The sequence below is a fragment of the Rhea pennata genome, chromosome 6 (assembly GCF_028389875.1).
Source record: "Rhea pennata isolate bPtePen1 chromosome 6, bPtePen1.pri, whole genome shotgun sequence".
Lineage (NCBI taxonomy): Eukaryota > Metazoa > Chordata > Aves > Rheiformes > Rheidae > Rhea > Rhea pennata.
In genome coordinates, this window is record NC_084668.1 from 7,461,035 (window position 1) to 7,482,714 (window position 21,680).

At 34.6% G+C, this 21,680-nt stretch overlaps 1 protein-coding gene across 1 annotated transcript in view; it reads left to right on the plus strand.

The window, feature by feature from the left end:
* DARS1 (aspartyl-tRNA synthetase 1) overlaps window positions 1-18,451 on the plus strand; it is a 39,201-nt gene extending 20,750 nt beyond the window's left edge. The window contains exons 6-16 of the mRNA XM_062579272.1: window positions 1,306-1,386; window positions 1,801-1,860; window positions 8,017-8,128; window positions 9,982-10,116; window positions 11,344-11,491; window positions 12,459-12,605; window positions 13,580-13,622; window positions 14,320-14,400; window positions 15,023-15,134; window positions 16,110-16,181; window positions 17,839-18,451. Coding sequence (XP_062435256.1) covers window positions 1,306-1,386; window positions 1,801-1,860; window positions 8,017-8,128; window positions 9,982-10,116; window positions 11,344-11,491; window positions 12,459-12,605; window positions 13,580-13,622; window positions 14,320-14,400; window positions 15,023-15,134; window positions 16,110-16,181; window positions 17,839-17,930 — 1,083 coding nt within the window. The 3' untranslated portion in view covers window positions 17,931-18,451. The remainder of the gene's footprint in view (window positions 1-1,305; window positions 1,387-1,800; window positions 1,861-8,016; window positions 8,129-9,981; window positions 10,117-11,343; window positions 11,492-12,458; window positions 12,606-13,579; window positions 13,623-14,319; window positions 14,401-15,022; window positions 15,135-16,109; window positions 16,182-17,838) is intronic.
* Window positions 18,452-21,680: the final 3,229 nt, after the last annotated feature.

Sequence of the window (21,680 nt, forward strand, 5' to 3'; positions counted from 1 at the left end):
GGTTAATTGTTTGAGAGATTTTCTGTCTATTCTGTCTACCTATATAAACTTTGTCAAATATTTTCTCAGTAAACAGTCCCATACCAGAAAAGTAAACTGCTTTAAATTACCAATTTCAATATGTCAAACGTAAGCATGAAACTATCCTGTTTAAGAGATTTGGTTTGGTTTTTTGTTTTTGCTTTTTTTTAAAAAAAAAATTTCCTATTCCTATCTGGCTTTTGGAATATAACAGCAAGTAAATAAAGTATCTCACTAGAATAATTTGGCTAGCAATGCTTGTAATTCCAGTTCTGATTCTTAACTGCAGCAGATACTGTCATCAGAAATCTCTTTTACTTACGTGTAAGTCAGAAGTTTCTTTATCACAAAGCTTCAATCTTCCCCTTAGTACAATGGAATGGAATACGTCACACTCAATAAAAACAAAGCACTGGCTTAACATTGTGGAAGCTCTTGAAAACTAAAATCCCCATAGCTTGTACTGTAAGGCTGGAGGAAGTGCAACTTCATAATTTGTTTAAATAGAATGTATATTTAAACCTTTAGGTAATCTCCTTTGCTTCTAAAGGTTTTTCAACCACTTCACAAACTGGGTGCCTACAATAAAGGTGAAACAGTCGTTTAGATAGCAGAGCACAATGGTCAGATATAGCCATTGAAGCTGTACTAGTAAGGTACATTTTAGCTAACAATGTTGGGGAAAGTCTGCAGATTTCAAAGAAATATATTTTTAATATATGTGTAGGTATAACATATCCTTGATTTTTCTGAAAGGACACCAAATTGATTGCACATATTATTAGACTAAAATGCAAGTTGTCTTTCTTTGACGTATTTTAGCTATCTCGTAAATTTTCAGTTTGAAATGGTACTTTCAGATATAATCACAGGATAAGTATAATTGTACAGTAACAACAGAAAGACTGAGATGATACAGCTGGAATCAAAATCCAAAACTCTGCAATCCAGTAGTTTCAGATCTGGTATTCATGACGATAGGCTTGTCCCTCAGGCAATGTGTTCTTGATATGCTTGCTTATATATATGCTTATATTATACTCTGCTTCCCAGAAAAAAAAAATACAAAAACATTTTTTTTAATCCTTCAAAAGGAAAATCAGAACTAAGCACTTCCAGCATTATCATGAGAACGCAACCACAGACTATTTGAATAAAATCACAGTCTTCCAGCTAACAGCATATGCAAAACTGTTTCGAGTCTTTGCCAGAAATATCCTTTTGTAAATCACACCACCTTTTCAGCTGAGTGTCATGCTATTTCTGTTCCTGTCTCACTTTCAGATTTATGTGATCAGTTTGGCTGAACCCCGACTGCCCTTACAGCTGGATGATGCTGTTCGGCCAGAAGTAGAAGGAGAGGAGGTGAAAACTTTGCATCCTTAAATCCCTTCCATTGTATTTGTAATTGAGCAAAAACATGAAATACTGGCAACTTCCTTAATGTAGTGATTTTGGCTTGTTGGTAGACTTATATTTGTTAAAAACTTCTTTATGCTTGCTGAACTGCAGTAGAAAGTCAGAACCAGGTAATTTGCAGACTCTGAAACATACTTCTGTGTATGTCAGCTCTTCTGATCCTCATAGCTGTGACTACTGGGAAAAGTTACGTATCTTAAGCTTTGCTCATATTGACAATTTGCTTCAAATTGACAATTTTCTTCAGTCTGTTCTAGAAATTCTCTGAATTTGGAAATAATACTTTATTTCAACTAAAGAGCATCTTTATTGTTTTTTTAGTTGTATATATGAATGCTGTATTTTTGCACAATTTTTTAGGATGGAAGAGCTACTGTAAACCAAGATACAAGACTGGACAACAGAGTCATTGATCTGAGGGTAAGGAATGTTCTGTGTTGCACGCTTATGTGTATTTATTGCTCAGATATCTAATCCATAAAGCAATAGAAGTGGATTTAATGGAAGCTGTATTCTTGGCCAGAGGAAAAATGAACATCATCGCTCTCAATTTATGAGAGTAGCATTGTGAAAACACAGCTTCATCTACATATACACGTACAAACAGAAAAAAAATTAGAAACCCATTTTGAAATTCATCAAAGCATTTGTATTAGTAGTTTAAAGGTGCATATTTAGGTTTTGTCATGTGGCTATGTGCATTTTTTTTAATTTATTTTATTTTTATTATTAGCAAAATCCAAAGGTGACTGAACATGGGCAGCTTCCAGACTAAGCAACAAGATTTCCTCTCAAATGTAGTGGTGTAGTAAGAGCTCAGTTTTGAAATCTTTAGATGGAATTTTGAATTTAATGTACAATTGAGGCACAGTAATGTGTGTCTTACAAGTGAAATTGTACCAAGTAATGATGCCAATCTCAGTACTAGTTTGTTTGTTTTGAGGCCTGAACTTTAATTCTGCCTGTTACAGAAGCTATTTTTCTCGTTCCAACAGCTATGGTGAACCATCAGACAAATATTTCGTGAGCACTATTTAAAGTATAATAAAATTCAGAAAGACAGTTTAACTCTTTACTATATTGATGCAAGGGCGAAATGTCAAATTTCAGTGTCTTCTCTCTCATCCTCTGAATCCACTCATGGCAGGATCTAACCTGGCCACAACTTTTCACTGACTATGGAAAAGACTATCTTGCTGTCCTTGTCCTATGTACGGGAAAGGATTCTGTTTCAGACTGCTTCAAATTTCTGTGTGGCTCTTCTGTTGCCCATTTCATTCCTTGTTTCAGAACCAAAGCAACTAGTCATAACTTTGCTTTCTTCATTCTGCAGGAGCCTTTGCTTGTGCAAAAAGGATGCTAAATAGTTATGTGTTACTCTGACCTTGTGTTTTTTTTTTTTTTTTTTTTTTTTTGGGAGAGCTGAAAAAGCTCCCATAAAATATATTTTATGGGAAAAGGGAAAATCTCAGTAAGAATATGTGTATTTGTATATATGTGCAAATTCTAAACATTGTGTGCAGTGGAATGACAGGAGCGGGGATAAATAGATAAATAGTAAAGTTACTAATTGATTTTTTCAGTGATTTGGTTGCATAAATTGGACCTTCAGGACAAACGGGACTTCAGAGAGGCCCTCATGTTTCAAATTCATTATTTAAGTAGGAAAATGCTAATCAGGATGAGAAGATATAATGTATTAAAAGCTCACAGGGCTACCTGAAATCATCGTTAGCTGCTTACTCCCCCATACTGTTCCTTCTGGTAAAACCAAATCATTGGCAGCAGTGAAATAAATGTTAACCAAATAGTTCTAACAGAGATGCTGTGAAGATGTGTTCTCACAAGTGTTGGAGTAAGTCAAACCACAAATGTATGTACCATCTAGTTCTGGTTTCCTCAGTGCTCTGTTTTTTAAGGAAGGAGTGGGGTCACTGAATACCAGAAATAGACACGCTGATTTTTGGATAAAAATCTGAAGAACTAAATGCATATACTTATCTAGACTCAGACTAAAAAAAAATCCTTACCATGAGACTAGAATTATGTTTGACCATTTAAACGCAATCTTAAAAGTAGGTTAGTACTTTATTGATTGATCTGTGAGTTCGTTGGTTGGAGCCAAATTGTGATAAAGCAGAGTTGTGAAACTCAGTTCTTGAATGAATAAAAATGATCAGGTTTCCAAAAACAGCATAGCTCCATCCAACAAGGGTCTCCTTGTGCCTTCACCTGGCCACAGATAACCGTGAGGAAACCATTATTGACATAAGTATCTTATTTTTCACGAGTTTAGTAAGAGTCAAAACACTTTTTTCTAGATATATTTGACCTAATATTCCTCTATTGGAGCAAATCAGGCAAATTGGAGTACTGCTTGTATTTCCAAACATCTGCCTTTCTCCTGTGAGAGAGTGAAATAATCAGTGATACATGGTTTTTCGTATCTGTAAAAATTACAGAAACTGTTAAAGGACGATATTTCATGAAGATTTGTCATAGAGAAAAAAAAGAAAAGACAGCAAACAAGTATAACAGATTTCTGTTTCTTGGTGTGTTTTCATCCTAAAAAAGAAAATCGTGCAGGTTGATCAAGTTTTAATGATGGTCCTGACTCTGATGTCCTTACTCTGGCTTTTTGATGTCCAGAAGGATTTTTATCTTAACACTGTCTGTCCAAATTTGACAGGAGTTTTATGCATTTAGCAGTCCTGATGCTGTCATTGTGCTTGCTCATGTAGAGCTTGTTGAGTCCTTTTAGCGACAAGATTATCTTGCTCAGTCCGCTCAGAATAACGCATAAACATTAAACTGTACCTTTATTAGTTAATGGATGTCAAACCATGTTATGTGACAATCCAACTATGCATTGATCTTAATGCATTTTCTTTCAAAATACTCGGTTACTTCAAGCTTGATTTCATTGTGTTGAATTTGATTTCCTCATTGCAAATGTTATACTTTTTCTGACTGACTTCAAGCACTAATGAACAAGCAGATGTACCATTTATTGTATAGAGTAATTTAGAAGAGAAGACCTAATGTAGTCCCAGTCATTTAGACAACAAAACTAATGTTCGTATTTTCAATACCGATATTTGAATAAAACAGTTGATTTTAATTTTTTTAGGGTTGGTTAAATTGTTTCTTAAGGCAAATAATATTTCCCATCAAAAATTCTATATAGTAGAAATTATATTACTTCCTCCTTTTTAGTTAACCTACTTTATATAGTTAGTGATTCTACATGGTGGAGGACAGGGAGTTACAGCAGAGAGGGGAGAAAAAACCCACAAAACTGAGGTGACAGTAGAACAAATTCTACAGCTGACATGGGAGTAAAATGGAAAGTTTGCAACTTTGCACGTCTGTGCTTCAGTCGTCTGTGCTTCAGTCGCACCTCTTTGAGATGTGATTGGATAAGGTGTTAACTGCCCTCGATACTATGAAAACACATTTGTCTGTTTCTGGCAATTACATGGCAATGATTCTTCTAACACCACAGATCATGCTGAATAAAATGTGATTGTTAATGTAATCTTAATTATAGTGTTGAAACAAATTCTGTTCTATTGTTTTCCTTTGTACTATTTAAATAATAAACAGATAGTAGGTGAAATTAGGGTGAAGTTATGACCAAAACTCTTATTTTGGCATTGTTAGCTATATGTTTTTCTGCTTTAACAAATGTGATTATTAAAGATAAGGAGTTTTCTTGTAAAACCAGCTCTGCAGACCAAGTTAAAATATTAACAGTGTTTACAACATAAGTGGTATGAGTTTGTTCCAGATTCTGCCTAAGTGTTGAAGGAGCATTTGCTATCTTTGACATGGTCTCAGATACTATAGTTTGCCAATATTTATGGGTAAGAGTTTACTGAGTAACACAACACTACAGTAAAAGAATGCCAAGGTGTAATCCTTTTAAAGGCAAACGTAAAAAGATAATTTCTTATAACAGTTGTCTCTGTCTTCAGTTTGCTCTGCCGCACCTAGGTGTGGTAGCTGATATGGTAACCTACCATAGCCTACTGTTGTAACCACATATTGATAATGTGCACACCACCAGGTCAGTGAAAGACAGAATGACAGCTTGAATTGTTTTCTTCAGTTAGATTGAATATATTTTTCTCCTAACTACTATATTTATGCAAGGGACATAAATAAATATGAAAAACTTTTCATCACGTACGTATAGTATCATCTTTAAACTGTTTGGAAAGTTGTAATGATGCACAGAACTTCTGAGGTCATCTGACTCCACTGCCCATTGCTCGTTACAGTTCTTCAGGAACTTACCTCAAATGTCTTTTTGGCCTGTTTAGTAATTATGAGGAAATTGTGGTATCACAAATTGTCAACAGTTGTTACTGTTGGCAATCTGTCAATGAATGGGTGCCAGAACTCAGCTACCTGTGGTGGCTAGAAAAATGCTTTGTCAGGTTTAATCTGAGGTACAGAAACTTATTGCTTATTCTTTTCTTGGCCTGTAATTGAAAGAAAGCCTCCGCATCCAGTCCATGATTTTGGCTGCTTTCATAAATACTATTTTTAAACATAGTTTTTATCATAGATGACAGTAGGAAGATTCTTTGGTTTGAATCCTCACAAAAGGAAGGAGTTACTGCATTGCAAATTATTTTTAATGGAGATCTGTGTTAGTTATGGAGAGGCTGTGTTTCTGTGTACAGTTTTAGGCTTCAGAGCAAGTAATTTTTCAGACTGGGTTTAGCAAAGTAACACTTTTCTGCTTTATAGGAGTGTATAGGCTAGGACTAGTCTTAGTGTGGCATGAAACTGCTGTTGGTTCATCAAAAAGGCAGAGGCATGGTTACTGTCCCACCTTAAATGATGTCCCCCTTATTCATGTTGGACATTTTTACTCCAAGTATTTTGAGAAACTGTTTAATTTATCAAGAATTGTATTGGTAAACCCAAATGTGGCTAGTTTGGGTTGTCATCTCCTGGAAGATGTACTTCAGATTTTAAGTAGGAGATGGTTTAAAAAATACACACACACACACACACACACACACACACACACACACACAAAAAAAAAATACATACATACATACATACATATATATATGTATGTATATGTATACATATATATAAATTAAAATGTCCAGTGCTTTGATGTAACACTCTGCAAAGTTACATACAGGACTTGGGCTAAGTTTCTTGTCTTAGCATCTGTCTGATTCTTGAGATCAGTGGAAAAAGGATGAAAACATGAGGGTACTTTGTGACTGTTGCTCAAAACCTCATTTCCTTCATTTTGAACGTAGTGGGAGTAGCGGCTGTGGTTAATGCTCTCAGACAGTGAGATCCGCTAGCAATTACTATACTCTCAGCCAATTACACTGCTGTGATATTTTATCAGTCTGCTAAAACTAGCAGATTATGAATCTGCAGTATTATTATAGCTTTCTCTTCTGAGTTTTCAGTTGAGTGGTATCTTCCAGAGATGATGGATGTAGTTTTATTTAAACATATTCAGTGTTCTGACTAAATTTGGTGGTTATATAATTTGTTTTGATTGGAGTTTTTTGTTTTGTGGTTTGGTAGGAGTCATGTGAAAAAGCCCACAAGGTTCTTTACCCCAACTGAAAAGTTGGGTACCTTTCAGAAAGGAGAAGTAAACAGCGCTGTGACGCAAATTGTCGTAAAGAAACGTTCTGTCAGTTGTTTGCAAGAATTCGTTGATGTTTTTATATACACTGGTAGGTTGCTAACTGTCAAGTCTCAAACACTGCAAGTACAAAATCAGATACAGATTCAGATATGGTGCTGACGTATTGCAGTGTTTGCAGCATTTGCTAAGGATTTTTTTTTTCTCTTCACACCAAAGCCTAAGTGTTAAAAGAACATCTAGTGCAAAAATTAAGCAGATAAATAGCTAGACTGTGTCATGTATATAAACAAATAGATGATGATCAGTTCTGATTTTCATAAAAAATGAAAGCAGCTTTTGGAGTAAATTTAGGAAAGATGGAATAATTGCTGCTCACATTGGGTGTACACAGCCTGTCTTAAATGCTGCTGGAAGCTTAGATCTCTTTTGGGGTTGTTTTTGTGATCTTGTCTTACATGGTTTACGTGTGGCAATGTTTTAAGTGGAAAACATCATATTCAGTAGTTTTTAATGGAAATAAAAAAAAACATTCCTACCATATATAACTTAAGAACGTTGCTTTTATCGTGCATTATAGATTTCTGCAGCAGTTCTAGTTTAGTGTGGTAAAAGCTTTTTTTAATAGGCTTAGTGGTTTTTTTAATTTCTTACAATAATATCTTTATTTGCAGAAGCACATCTCATTAATCAGTCATTCTTTAACTGCAGAATTGACCATACTGTCTCCTTTGTAACTGAATATTTCTGTAAATTCATATGAAGTGTTTCTTTTATTTCTTTTGCTATAATTTTTTGTATAATAAATAATTATCAATTTGCACTTTTCTCTATTTTGACAAGTATAACAAATTACATGTTCCTAAGAGAAGAGTCATCCTTCGAGCTATCTGGAAGAGTCTGGAAAATTAAACTAATTTAGGATTCACTATTTCATCTTTTAGACCTCAACTAGTCAGGCAGTCTTCCATCTTCAGTCTGGTATTTGTCAGCTTTTCCGAGAAACTCTCATTCACAAGGGATTTGTGGAAATTCAGACTCCCAAAATCATTTCAGGTACTGTATATTTCATTCAGCTACAGATTTGCTTCATTTACAGTTGCTCAACGTAGCTATCTGCAAAAAATTTGGGAACTTCTTTTTTTTTAAAAAAAATGCATTTCTGATGTAGATATAATACAGCAGACTTCTAGCAGGTAATGAAGTTGGTCACCTTCTGACTTTAGATGCTCAAACAATGACAATATAAATATATATACCTAATTTATTTACTCTGCAGTATATACAAATTTTGATTTGGCTTAACAAAGATGCAACATGCAGCATATTAAGATGTGAGATTGTATGTTATTCTTCACACCAGTGTTCTGAATGTTAAACACTGTCAGTCTAAAATCCTGTTCTCAGTATTAAAACAAAAAATGTTCTATTTCAAGTTAAAAGCAGCTTCCATCGTGAAGAAGTTACAACCACCATATCATAATATAAAAGATGATGCTATTATAGAAAATACTAGCTGTCACCTCTGTAGCAATGAATGTATGATTGAATGGAAGGTGCTAGCATCATTTTTCTGAAAGCATGGTCTAAATAAAAGTTTGGAAAGGTAGATTTAGCTTCTGGTTCTGTTGCTAATCTGCTGTATTTTGTTCAAAAGTCAAATTCTTTGATTTACAGGTAGATGTTTTTCTTCCACTGTGAGCTGTGAGGTTTTCTTGATGTCACTAAAACATATAGTATGGAAAATGTTACTGTAGGGCAGAACATTGGTATTATTCTCATTGTGTGTGTTCATTATAGGCATACATTTTGCCTATTGAGTTTAATACTTTCCCATTTATATGTTGAAGACTGTTCTTCACTGAGATAGTAAAACTGATGTGTTTTAACAAAATCCATGTAAGCAACTGTTCTTACTACATGGAGAGTACTGCTGAGGTATATAATTCACTATCTTTGTTTCAGCTATTTCTGCAGGAAAAGCACGAAATACTGGAGACTTCCAAGTAGTTTATTTACATAGGACCTTTCAGGAAGTATGCTTTTCTCTTCCTGTAGCGTAGCATTGAAAGCAAGCAAGCATCCTATTGTTTGAATGAGATAGTGTGTGTGTGTGTGTGTGTTTGTTTGTTTACAAAACATTAAGTTAAATAGATACAGTCCTTACTTAAATGCTTAAATGTGAAGTTCAGTATCTTACCTGTTTTAAGATTTGAGATTATAGAAGTTGTTGACCTGTATTCAAAAATAACTATGTAAATATTCACCTAAACCATTTTAGTGGGAGTTTTAGTAATGAAATAAGGGAAACATTAATCTCAGTGGAATAGTTAATAGTAGTAACAATATTTAACACTTTACCTAGTGTTGTCATAAGAATTTATAAGGACTACTAACTACTATTTTACACTGGCATGTTTTTGTTAGCAAGGTAGGCAACTGTAGCACTCATATCATATATTAGGAAAAGTAAAGGTAAAGTGACCCAGCTGATAGTTTAAGCAGTTTACAATGAGGAATTCAAATGCATACGTTCTTGGCTCCTTTTTTCTTAAGGTAACTTTCTGTGCTCATTGCCTCATACTGAGAGAAGGATTTAGACCTTTGGCAGATGTCTTCTGCCAAATCTAGTCTTGCATCTCGACCTCTGCAGTTCACTCTGGTTTTGTAGGTGAAGGGAACAGCTGGGAATAGTAACATCTTAAACTACCCCAACTGAATTTGCAAGACAGTGTCTGACAGTCCTGGGCTGCAAAAATTCCCTTAATACTAATGGATGCCATTGTATGCTTTGAAGAAAAATCTCATTCTTATTTTTAAACATAAGCTCAATAGTACTTGAATCAATCTATTTCTGATTATTTTTTTCATTTTTATCTTAACAACTATTGTAAGCATTTCTGTTTCAGCTGCCAGCGAAGGAGGAGCCAATGTTTTTACTGTATCTTACTTCAAAAGCAGTGCCTACCTGGCTCAGTCTCCACAGCTGTACAAGCAGATGTGTATATGTGCTGACTTTGAAAAGGTTTTCTGCATTGGGCCAGGTAAGAGCATTGGTTTACCCAAATCGCGAATGCAGTGATGTCTTCTAACAGTTGTGGGATAAGTAAGATAACGTGTCCACTGAAAGCTTGAGTAGTTTCACTTTATATGGTTTCACTTACCAAACACAAATTTTAGTTGGCGTATCTAATGAGGTTGAGTAAGGTTGACACACAAGTTTCTGGAACAAAACTAAAATGCTGAAATAAAGGTAGACGACTCTTCTCCAGTGCCTACTCTTATAAGCAGAAAGAATTGTTGCATTGGAAATCCATAATATGATGAAGTTAGTAAAACATCTAACAACACTGTGATTGCTGAAGCTTGAAGTTTTCTATTATGATTTATTTGCCTGCTAGTGAGCAATTAATAACACTAATAACAATAATAATAATAATAATAGCAAAAATAATAGTAGTTAAAAATCTGGGTTTTGTGTACCTCAGATTGCATATTAAAATATACTTGTCCTTTGCTCTTGTATATTTACCAAACAGCTTCATTTAGAAAACACACACGTTTAAGTGGGCTGTCCAAATTTAACAATTGATCCAAATTTAACAATTTCCAATCTCATGCTCTCTCCTTCTCAAAAGCTATGCTGAAATAGGACATTGCTTCATTAAGCAATAATACAGTATCTTTTTCCAAGACCTCAAGTCAAGTTTAAAAACATCTAAGCTGGAAATGCTGGAAAACAAGTCAATAAGAACTTACAAAAAAAAAAAAAAAAAAAAAAAAAGGATCTTAATGATTTAAGATCGGGAGATCTTAAATGTCTTACCCTGTTAATTTCTAAATCATGAGTCATGGTTTGTAGGAAGACATGTCTATTTACACTCATATACTTCAAAAAAAAAACCATACATACGCACGTGCAGAAACCCTTTCCTCTGAAAAAGGCAGCTTTTCAAATCTGAAAGTTCTTACATGCCTGAAAGCTTGTCTATTTTTTCTATTCCTGTCAGTCTAATGCAAGGTACTGCCTCTTTACAAATCTTGTCTCTTACATCGTTTGACTATCACAGTTACAATAATGCTGTCACTGTTAAAATGATGCTTTGCACCAGTCTGTTTTCTGTTTGGTTTTAGGTGAGAGTTATCATGTCTAAAGGCAGCATTGTCTACCTGATCCATAAAATGATGTGATTGATTATCTTTTTTTTTTTTTTTCCCAAATGGGAAATATGATTTCAGATAAATAGAATTTCTGGTGTTTAATTTTACAGTATTTAGAGCTGAGGACTCCAATACACACAGACATCTGACTGAGTTTGTTGGTCTGGATATGGAAATGGCTTTTAATTATCACTATCATGAAGTGGTAGATGAGATTGCAGATACTTTGGTGCAGATATTCAAGGGACTGCAGGAAAGGTAACTAGAGCATCTTCCATTTCATAGACAGCTTCATTTGTAAGAGATCTGTAATACTGTGGTATGAAATGGTCAGGCATTTCCTGCCCTGTCAGCCTAACAAATAATCATTAGTAATCTGATTCACGTGAGCGCTTCAAAACTAACACTCTTTGAGCTTAACTGTTTCTCTATGCCTAACCTTTAGAGTTCAGTAAAGCTACAGGCCAGCAAATTTTCTGTTTTTAGCTTGATTTGCACCTCCTAGAGTATGCCAGATTGCACTAAGAAAACCTGCTGTTCACTGTTGAATAAACTTCCTAACAGAAATGATATATCATTATTGTAAAATATCCTTCCTTTCATGCCATCAGAGGTAGACTGTTTGATCTATTAATCTTATTATTTACTGTTTAAGAAAGCTTTCCTGAATCCAAAATATTGTAATAGCCTGCATCTATGCTATGAAAGCATTGAAGGTTATTTTCCATTATTTGTGGTCTTAATTCATTAAAAAGCTAACCCAGAAGTTTAAGGAGTGGTTTTCATTTCCTTACAAATTATAGTATCTCGACAACAAAAATGCAAATCTTTGCAGTTGAGTAGATGAAAATTTTTCTTTTATATTTTGAAATTGTACAAATCAAAGGAGAGCCCAACTAAATACTAAAATCAAAAGGATGATTTAAACATGTCTTTATTCTGAAGAATCTGAGCTAGATCTCTTACAAAAGGGATAAAACAGAGGTAGTAAAATACTAAAATGCGTATCATTTAAATAGATTGCATTAACTTGCATGAAGCATTTTCATAGAAATATATAGAACTTTTCCAGAAGCTGTTTTAGAAAAATTTCATATGTTGCAAGAGGGACCTCTTGTGGCAAAATTGTATTGGCATTGCAAAACCATTATTAGATACAAGAAGAGTTGTGTTTCTTTTATCATTTCGTATTTTGCTTCTATTATTTTTGTTTTCTTGTATATAGATTTCAAAGTGAAATTCAGACAGTGAACAAGCAGTTCCCGTGTGAGCCATTTAAGTTTTTGGAGCCAACTCTGAGGCTGGAGTACTGTGAAGCTGTGGCCATGCTTCGGGAGGCTGGTGTTGAGATGGGTGATGAAGAAGATCTGAGGTATTTTGGCAGTACTGAAGTATGTCAGACTTGTGAGAGTAAAGTATCTGTTTTGTACTATGCAACTGAGAGGCCTCAAAATGAAAAAACTGTTCTAATATCCAGATCTCCTGACAAATAAATGGATGGATATGAAAATAGGCCTTTTTTTTTCCCTGCAGACTGTGCACAGAAGCTCTGAGATCCAAAAGAAAACAACTTTAAACATGAAGTGAGAGGAACTTTGAATGTTCTAAGCATAAAAGAAGTTTTTGTTTGCTTAGTAATTACAGTCCTTCATATGAATTGTCACATTTTTTTGAATAGGATTAAATTAAAAGATTCTTCAGTCTGAAAGTTTTTCTTTTCAGTAACACTTCCCCATTTCTTCCTTCCACCTTTCAGGAAAATTGTTAACTAGTCATGATCTCATTAGCATTGACTGACTGCAAGATGGGTTTAATTAACAGATACATAAATGCTTTTAAAAGCACTTACTAAATTAAAATATTTCTCTCCAATATCATTATGATAATATGCTATTTTACAATTAAAGGATCCATGCATCAAAGAAGTTTCAATCTTCAGAGTTTGATATAGCAAAATAATTCTTCCAGTTACTGTTCATGATGTTTCTCACTTATTCACTGTGCATAAGAAAAATAGCTGCATGAGGTACAGGCCAATAGGAAATTTAATGCACAGATTATCCAGTGATCTAAATATAGTGACTTAAAAGTAAGTATAGTAAGAGCAAGAACATATTTAGGTGTCAGTTAGTTTAAGGAATTCCTAGGACCAATTACGAAGTATTTAGGAATAGAAACAAATATACTTGAGTTTTGATGTTGCTGCCTGCACAATCCAAAACACTCCGAAACAAGTAATGTAAAAGAGTGGGATGCAGCAAATGGCATCTAAATTTTTTAGCTTTATGAACTATATAATCAAAAAGTTTAAATCATTTAATTTTAATGGTGAGAATTTTTTTTCAGCACACCTAATGAAAAGCTCCTGGGACGCCTGGTGAAGGAAAAGGTAACTATTATTTTAGAATAAATAAATCTGTTATTGAAAGTGAAGCCTGAACTCATGGAATCACTGGGTATAATTGCCTGCTTCATATTAAACAGTTTTTTATGTGCTGATTGAAAAGATGCATCTCAGAACATGCATATGTTAAGACAGTTTGTGATTGGTTTAAGCATTTCTTGACTGTTCTGACTGCAATTACATTTTGCTATTACTTAATCTATTGTCAGTATTTTCTTTATTATTAATAAGTTGTTTCATACCATTTTCAATCTGTTTTATATTTGTTTTATTTTTATCACCTGTTATATTAAATATACCAAACAGATAGTTCTTTCCAAAAATGTTTCTTAGGATAATTAAAAACATAGATTAATCCTTTAGGAGAAGACAAGACTTTGGCAAAAATAAATACACTAGCAAGACATAAAATGTAATAAAGACAAATAAATAGACTAGCAAGACATATATGGCAAGACATTTTGCTGTTTAATGTCCAGAAGTTCACAATAGAAGAAACCCAGTATTTTTGTTGATGATAACTGTTTCTGAAGATAATACAGTCAAATTTGTACAGTTATTGGGGAAAAAAACATTCTTTTAAGATTTATACAATTAACTGGTTGGGCCTTCCTCTTGTAATTTGTTCTTTACATCAATTTATCTTGTACTAACTGTTATAAATTATCTTCTTTTCTGTCAGTATGACACAGACTTCTATATTCTTGACAAATACCCTCTTGCTGTGAGGCCTTTCTATACAATGCCAGACCCAGTAAACCCTGTAAGTAAAATCCTTTGTTCTTACCTCGTTTTTTTGAAGTTGTAAGGATAACCTGACAAAATAGAAAAACAAAAGTACTTCTGTATGATCTGCTGTTATAAGTGAAATTCTAATAACAGAATTTATCAGTTACATGACTCATAAAATGTTTACAGTTACTCTTTAGTGGTAAAAGTGTCCCAGAAAGAAACAAATCAAACTAAAAATTAGGGTAGCTCTGTGAAGAAATTTCTGTGGTCAGAGCATTGGTGCTTCTGCTGCAGTCTCTGAAAAATATATCCTTCCAGTGTAACAGGCACTTTAACAGAAAGTGCTTTTTTTTCTTTGCTTTTTTTCCTTTTTTTTTTTTTTTAATATTGCTAGGAATTCACCTGTTTATTACTAAATCCAGAGTAAATATTTCTATACTTTCTTTTGCTGCATTAACTGCATGCAAGTGTAATGATTTTTCAGAGGGTGTATGAATGAACTTCAGTTTTTAAAATCTAATCCACTCTAGTGAGAGGAGCCAAATTACTGTAATTTAAGGGCTGTTCCCAAATACATTGCACTTTTATTGCACAACTTTGGATCTCAATAAAGCAACTGCAGGTGGGAAGTAAATTCATCTTTGTCTTTCCAGAAAAACTCCAACTCTTATGATATGTTCATGAGAGGGGAAGAAATTTTGTCTGGAGCTCAGAGAATTCATGATCCTCAGCTGCTGACAGAAAGAGCCCAACATCATGGCATTGGTAACAAGTTAAACAATATAAAGTTAAACTTAAAAGTTTGTACATCAAGATAGGATTTGTTTATTTTAGAAAAAGCAGTATTTAATGGGCAAAATTTGATACATGGCAGTACTGCTAAAATCACAGTACTGTCTATTACATAATGTTAATCTGTCTCCTTCTGTTTAACCGTTTTAATCTAGAGTGATGATATTAAGAAACTGGTTAGTTTCCCAAAAACATCTTAATGAAAATAGGTTATTTCTGAGGGTTTTAGAGAGATCGTAGCACAGGAAGTACCTGCAATGGAATGCAGTTAGACAAGCAAGTCTCATCCTGCCAGTGCCTCTGTGCACTCTCACAAACCTCTTACAGAGTACTCCAGCAGAGTCCTGTGTGGTTGGTGGTTCCTTCTAAGTCTCCTACAGGGAATCAACAAGCAAAAGAACTATTCAAAAAGTCTCCATTGGCAAAATTAAAGAAGGACTCAACAGGGACAAGGCTGGCTGCTAGTAGAAGGGTAAAAGTAAATTAGGTGGTGATCAGAAGCGCAACGTGTAGATTAAAATTATGGTTTCAGCAGATGGCAAAGTGAGGTTGCAGATAGGAAGTAGCAGCAAAGTAGCTCTCATTGTAGCAAGATGGAAAATAGTTGCTGAATCTTCACTTTCTCACTGCAGTGTATTCAAGAAGTCACCGTTTTGCATAAATTAGTAGTTGGACCTACCTCTTACTTGGTTCTGAAATGCCTTCCCCCATTACGTTATTAACAGAATTATAAAATAAAATGGCTCTAGTCATAATATCTAGACAGTGTTGGGTCATTTGTATTTGTTTGATGAGTGGAACCTCCCTGTTAGTTTGTACATCACATTCGTACACTCAAAACGCACATTTTGTTGTGTTTTCAGTCCTGTAGTCACTTGTATGTTTGACTTGGGGTTCATTAAACAGGTGAGAAATTAATGGAAGTAAACATATCTTTTCCCTCTCTAGATTTGGAGAAAATAAAGGCTTACATTGATTCTTTTCGTTTTGGTGCACCTCCACATGCAGGTGGTGGAATAGGTACGTATCTCTATTTTATTTACTTTGTATTAGCCTGAACTTAACCTAAACTGCTTGGTCTCAAGCAGGATTCAATATCAAATTCAAAACAGGAATCTTGTTAGATAACTGTGTGAGCTGTTTGAGCTGGATTATTTAAGGAGAGAAGGTAATATGTGAGAATCTGTGTAAAATAAATATGCAAAATATTAAGGGCACAGTTAGACAAGCTTCAAAAGCAGATGATCACAAGAAAAGATGCTGACTTGTTAGATAGGTGGGTCACCTTCAGATTTGACCAATGAGGAAATCTTTAGGAAGAAACAAAATACCATATTATTCATGGATTTATCATAGCCTAACATTGGAGGCTCCTGGTCTCTTACTGCATTTGACGAAGATGTCCTGCTATGAGGAGAAACAAGTAACATTTTTATTCACAGTGGCCTGATTGAATGTCACAGATCAGCTTTGGCTGATGTTAAATGTTTTAACGAAGTTGTTGTATCTGGAGGCCTCCATTCTTGGATATGAGCATTTTACATTCTAAAAATTTTGGTTGTCCTACTGTTTATATATCCTCCTGTTTTCATTAGCAAAATGTTATCTCTTCATGCATGTGGAAAAGGATCCTTTGTAGGCCCTGAGCAATATCCACAGTTTCTTTGAGTCAGTCTTTCTGGGTTTGTCTTACTTTTGTAAAGAATATTTATTAAATTCTTGGCTTGTTTCCAGAACAATTTCCTAAGTATGCCTTTAATAAATGCAATATGCTATTTAGACAGCTGTTTTTAAACACTTGCAAGATGTAAACCTCAATGATTGGGCACTATGCATGAGCAGAGGAGACTCGCACAGCATTTGCAAGAGATACAAAATCATTTCGTTCTGAAGGAAGCTGAGACTAATCTGTTCTGGAACATAAATGCTCCCCATGGCACAGCCAAGGCCAGAAGATCCTGTGAAAATGAACACCGGTTCCTAGCTTTTTCATATGGGAACTCTAACGTAGGAAGGCAAGGCACATGTGAAAAGTAGTGTGCATCTGTGCTTCATATATACTTCCTGCATATATACCTCCCATGGATCAGGAAGTCCTTCCATGTTCAACAGCGCATGCATACAGCCTCTAAGGTTTCAGGAAGGCAGAACACAGCAACCAATGAAATATTTATTATTATCATGAAGATACCAGTTGCACTGGTACATGTTGCTCAATATACATTTTTGTACGGCAAAGGGCTTAGGATAAGCTTCTCCAAAGGTAGGTTTTTTACTATAGTTGCTTATGGCAATTAATGCCTTTGCGCTGAAGCATTTGGTACCACCTCTTCAGAGTGGTTTCATCTATACTGCCAACTTGTAGTCAAGATACAGTTTTCTGAACCCTTGCCCCACACTTCAGTTTTCAACACCATCTCTTTCTCGAAAGTCCCAAGTGATTTAAAAAAAGGTTGAGCCTCTAAAACCCTTGACAATTGATACATATTCCAAATGAAGTATGGATGATTGTATGTACTGTATGTAAAATTCAGTTTTTGGTTCCAGCTCCTCTCTGAAGTCAAGCAGTCTTTGGTCACGCTGCTATATGTGAGGTTGGCTGTAGTTACAAAGTGTGTTTGACTTAAGTGTTTAGAACTAAGAACTAACTATATTGATATTTTTTCACTTGTTTTAGGACTGGAAAGAGTAACTATGCTGTATCTGGGTCTGCACAATGTTCGTCAGACCTCCATGTTCCCACGGGATCCTAAACGACTGACACCCTAACATGACCTGCTTTTGAAAGTTTCTCATATCCCCTGCTACTGATGAACTTATATTGATCTGAGCATTGTGATATGCAATAAAACAAGAAAGTCTAATTTACTGAAGTGCCACAATAATTTTTTGTTATTCCTTAGAAATTTATTTAAAAGAAAATATTTTAACAGATCGGGACTCTTTGTATTAGGAATTAAGTGCACAATTTTTATGGAAATGTCATTCTTGAGTTAGTTATTCTAGTGTCACTTTCAACTGTAACACATTTCTAAGTATTTTAATAAATTATACAATAAAAAACTTCATTTTTAACTTATGTCAGCAAGATTGAGTATTCTTAAGTGCAGAATTGGATTAAGCTAAAATAACTGGATGACTGCAATTCAAAAAAAGCAGGAGGAAAACAGCAAATTGCTAATTTAAATGAGTACAAGTTAGAGAAGCAGGTGAAAAGTAGAATATTCTTGAAAAAGCCTTCATATGAAATTGTGAAAAATAGATTGCAATAAATCTCTCAAAGTAAATGAGATGCAATATGTCTTTGTTTTTTGTTTTGTGTCCTTAAAAGATAATTATTAATAGATGTCAGGGATTTTTGGAAACTGATACCATAACTGCCTGAAGTTTATTTGCTTCTTTTCTTCTAACTTTTTTTTAAAGTTGTTTACAAGCAGTAGGTCCATTCTTTGTCTTATGTTACTATTTGAGAAGGGATAGGAGATTGCATACACTCATGGGGGATATATGATATACTCAGAAAATAAATGAGTGGTGAGTTTGAGAGCAAGTCATATCTTTTTCTTGCCTGATCCAGCCTGTAGGATGACTAACAAAACAAATGAGTGAGGTTTTTATCTATCTATTGCCAATGAAAGAAAAACAAACAAGGTACACCAGCTATTTCATCTTTTTTTCCATCTGTAAATGCTGTGAACAACACATCACTGTTGAATGTTTTGGAAAATTGGGTGTTTTTGTAAGTCAGAAAGAGTACTGTTAAAATTTTTAGACATTCTTTCTCTCAAATGAATCATCTACTTGAACCTCCTCCTTAATTAACAGTGATACATAAAACCACTTCTCTTCTTCCCAACCTAAGGGTATGTTCTGCATTTTGGGAGGAACCAGTGTATTTAAAATTTCCTTTTATTTACTATGCCAGCTAGTTTTTCAAATTTAAAATATTTTTTTAAGATTGGATGCCTAAAAGGATTCAGTTCCTTATTTCAGCACTGCAAATCAGTTAGTCTAATTTTCAGATGTATTGCAATTCCTGACTTAGAACTTTGGCCTTAACATTTTAATAGGAGCTATGGTTTAGGCAGTTGATCTTATTGTTGCTACCTCAATTTTCAAATGTCAGGGAAGTCAGATATTGGTTATGCTACAAAAAGGTCAGTGCATAGTTCTGTAGAATTTCACAAAAGGGCAAATCTTTTGAAGCTACCATTGAACAAGACTTAAGTGTTTTGTGACAGGGGTTCTCCATTTTATATATATATATATATATATATATATATATATATATATAAAAAATTAGGAATACTGTAAGTCATCACATAAAATACTGGAAATGTGAACTTGTTTTGTTTAGAAGTCACATGATTCAAAGAATAACATACTATGCAGTTTTACTCACTAGTCAGCTGAATTATTTACCATGGAATTTTCCTAAAGTTATCGATTTCTATTTAAAATGTTACAGTGTACTCCATTGTACTTTACAAAGCTAATGGATTATAAATACAGTTTATAATCATACTTAATACCAATGAATCCAAATTTCAAAACAGTTGGTAATTCAGTTTAGCCACTCTGAATGAATTAAATTGCTTTTGTTCCTACAGAGCTGTAATGTATTCCACAACGAAAGCATTTTCTTCTGATAATAAACAAAATTACTGAGTTACATTTTGTGCCAAAAAAAAAATCAGAGAACCATGTTCGTTGCTCTAGATTTGGCAGCAAATCTTGAGATGCACTCCTTCTGCAACAGCTGTGTTAATGCTGATTCAGTTAGTTATTCAAACTCCGCTTTTAGTTTGATTTAGTCACACTAGCTGTACAAGAACCAGATTTAGGATGGAGGCCCTGATTCCTCTGTATGCATAATTTTTACAATGTGATTTTTTCTTAGCTCTCAGAAAATAATTTTGATCATAAATCAAAATGCAAAATGCATCTGCCCTGAATATCATTTTAATAGAATACTTCAGTGTGAGCTCACATTATTAGACCTTCGTTTCAAACTTTGCAAATAGTAATTTCAGAACTTTATTTTGCTTTGGTAAGTAGCAATTCTGCTTTGATAGTTCTGCAAAAGTCAAAAGGTAATCCTTTATTTCCACTAGCTTTTGCAGGATTTTAGCATTTTATATGGAGTCCATATTGTTGCTGCTTCTCCACCAGTCAAAACTGTATTTTATTTTTTGAATATTGTGTGATATACAGATATAGGTAATTAGTCATCTGCAATTTCTTAAATATCAAAGAACTCAAAGGGGCATTATTAATAAGGAATAGCCATCTGTTATAAACAACACACAAATTCATTTTCATCTGCAGTTCAACTGACATATTTTCCTATGAAAACCCATCTGTGTTCAATGAGTTGTCTAAATCTGCCCAGCAGGGAAGAGGATTGAGAACCATTGTTCTGGAAGCCAAGTGGAGGCCTGATTTCCCCATGGCTGTATACTCCCTAGGATCCCACCTCTAGCAGCTGGGAGATAGTCCTACATAGTACCAACTTTCTTGGCAAGACACTGCTGAGCATCATTTTAATCTGTAAAACAGGTGCAGAGCAGACATGGGAAGATTATCAGGCATGTTATTTTATGGAATATAAGACAACAAGCTGGACTGCAAAATTCAGGAATATAAAACAAAATACTGAATGTTCCTTCAAAACTTTAAGAAGATAGATGCTGGATTACATTAATAAACTCTTAACTGCTTTTCAGAGTTCTATTTTTTGCTTCCCTGTGGCTACTGGCTTCATGGCTGGACTAAGCTCTCTGCAGTTACAGCTCTCTGACTTTGCTTCCTTTGCTTTGATTTGCCCAGTCTGTAGCCAGGAACAAACAAGCATAAACCTGAGTTCCAGAAGTCTTGTAAGAACAATGTATTTCAATCAACTTCCTTTAAACTTGCTATTAGAAAGCTGAGAAAGCCAGGCCACATCCTGTTCAACTTCAGTCTCCCTATTCGTACTATCCCACCTCCTATTCATCTTTATCCACGGAGATTTGCTCTGCTACTTAGGAGAATCTGACAGTGTTCCTAGTTACTTTAGTTTCACAGAATCACATAATCGGTAAGGTTGGAAGGGACCTCTGGAGATCATCTAGTCCACCCCTTCTCTCCCCCACCCATGCTCAAGCAGAGTCACCTAGAGCATGTTAGTCAGGGTTGCATCCAGGTGGATGCAATTTCTCAGTTAACCTTAAACGCACATTTTTTACCTTTTTTCTTTCTCTGTACAATCACCTGATGCTGAGAATCAGAGCAACATATCACTTTTAATTAGCGTGGTATTGCAGGCAAGAGTGTAAAAGGGAGTGGGTAACCTCCATTAGCCTCCCTAGGACTTTGAAAAGAAGATTCAAAGCTTTCTATAGAGGAGAAACAGACCATGACATGGTTTTCAGCCTCCATAGTATGAACATAACAAACATTTACCCTTAGTGGGTAAATGACAAATGCAGTACAGTTACTCTGTGTATTTTCCTATGAAAAGCACACTCTAGAAGAGTA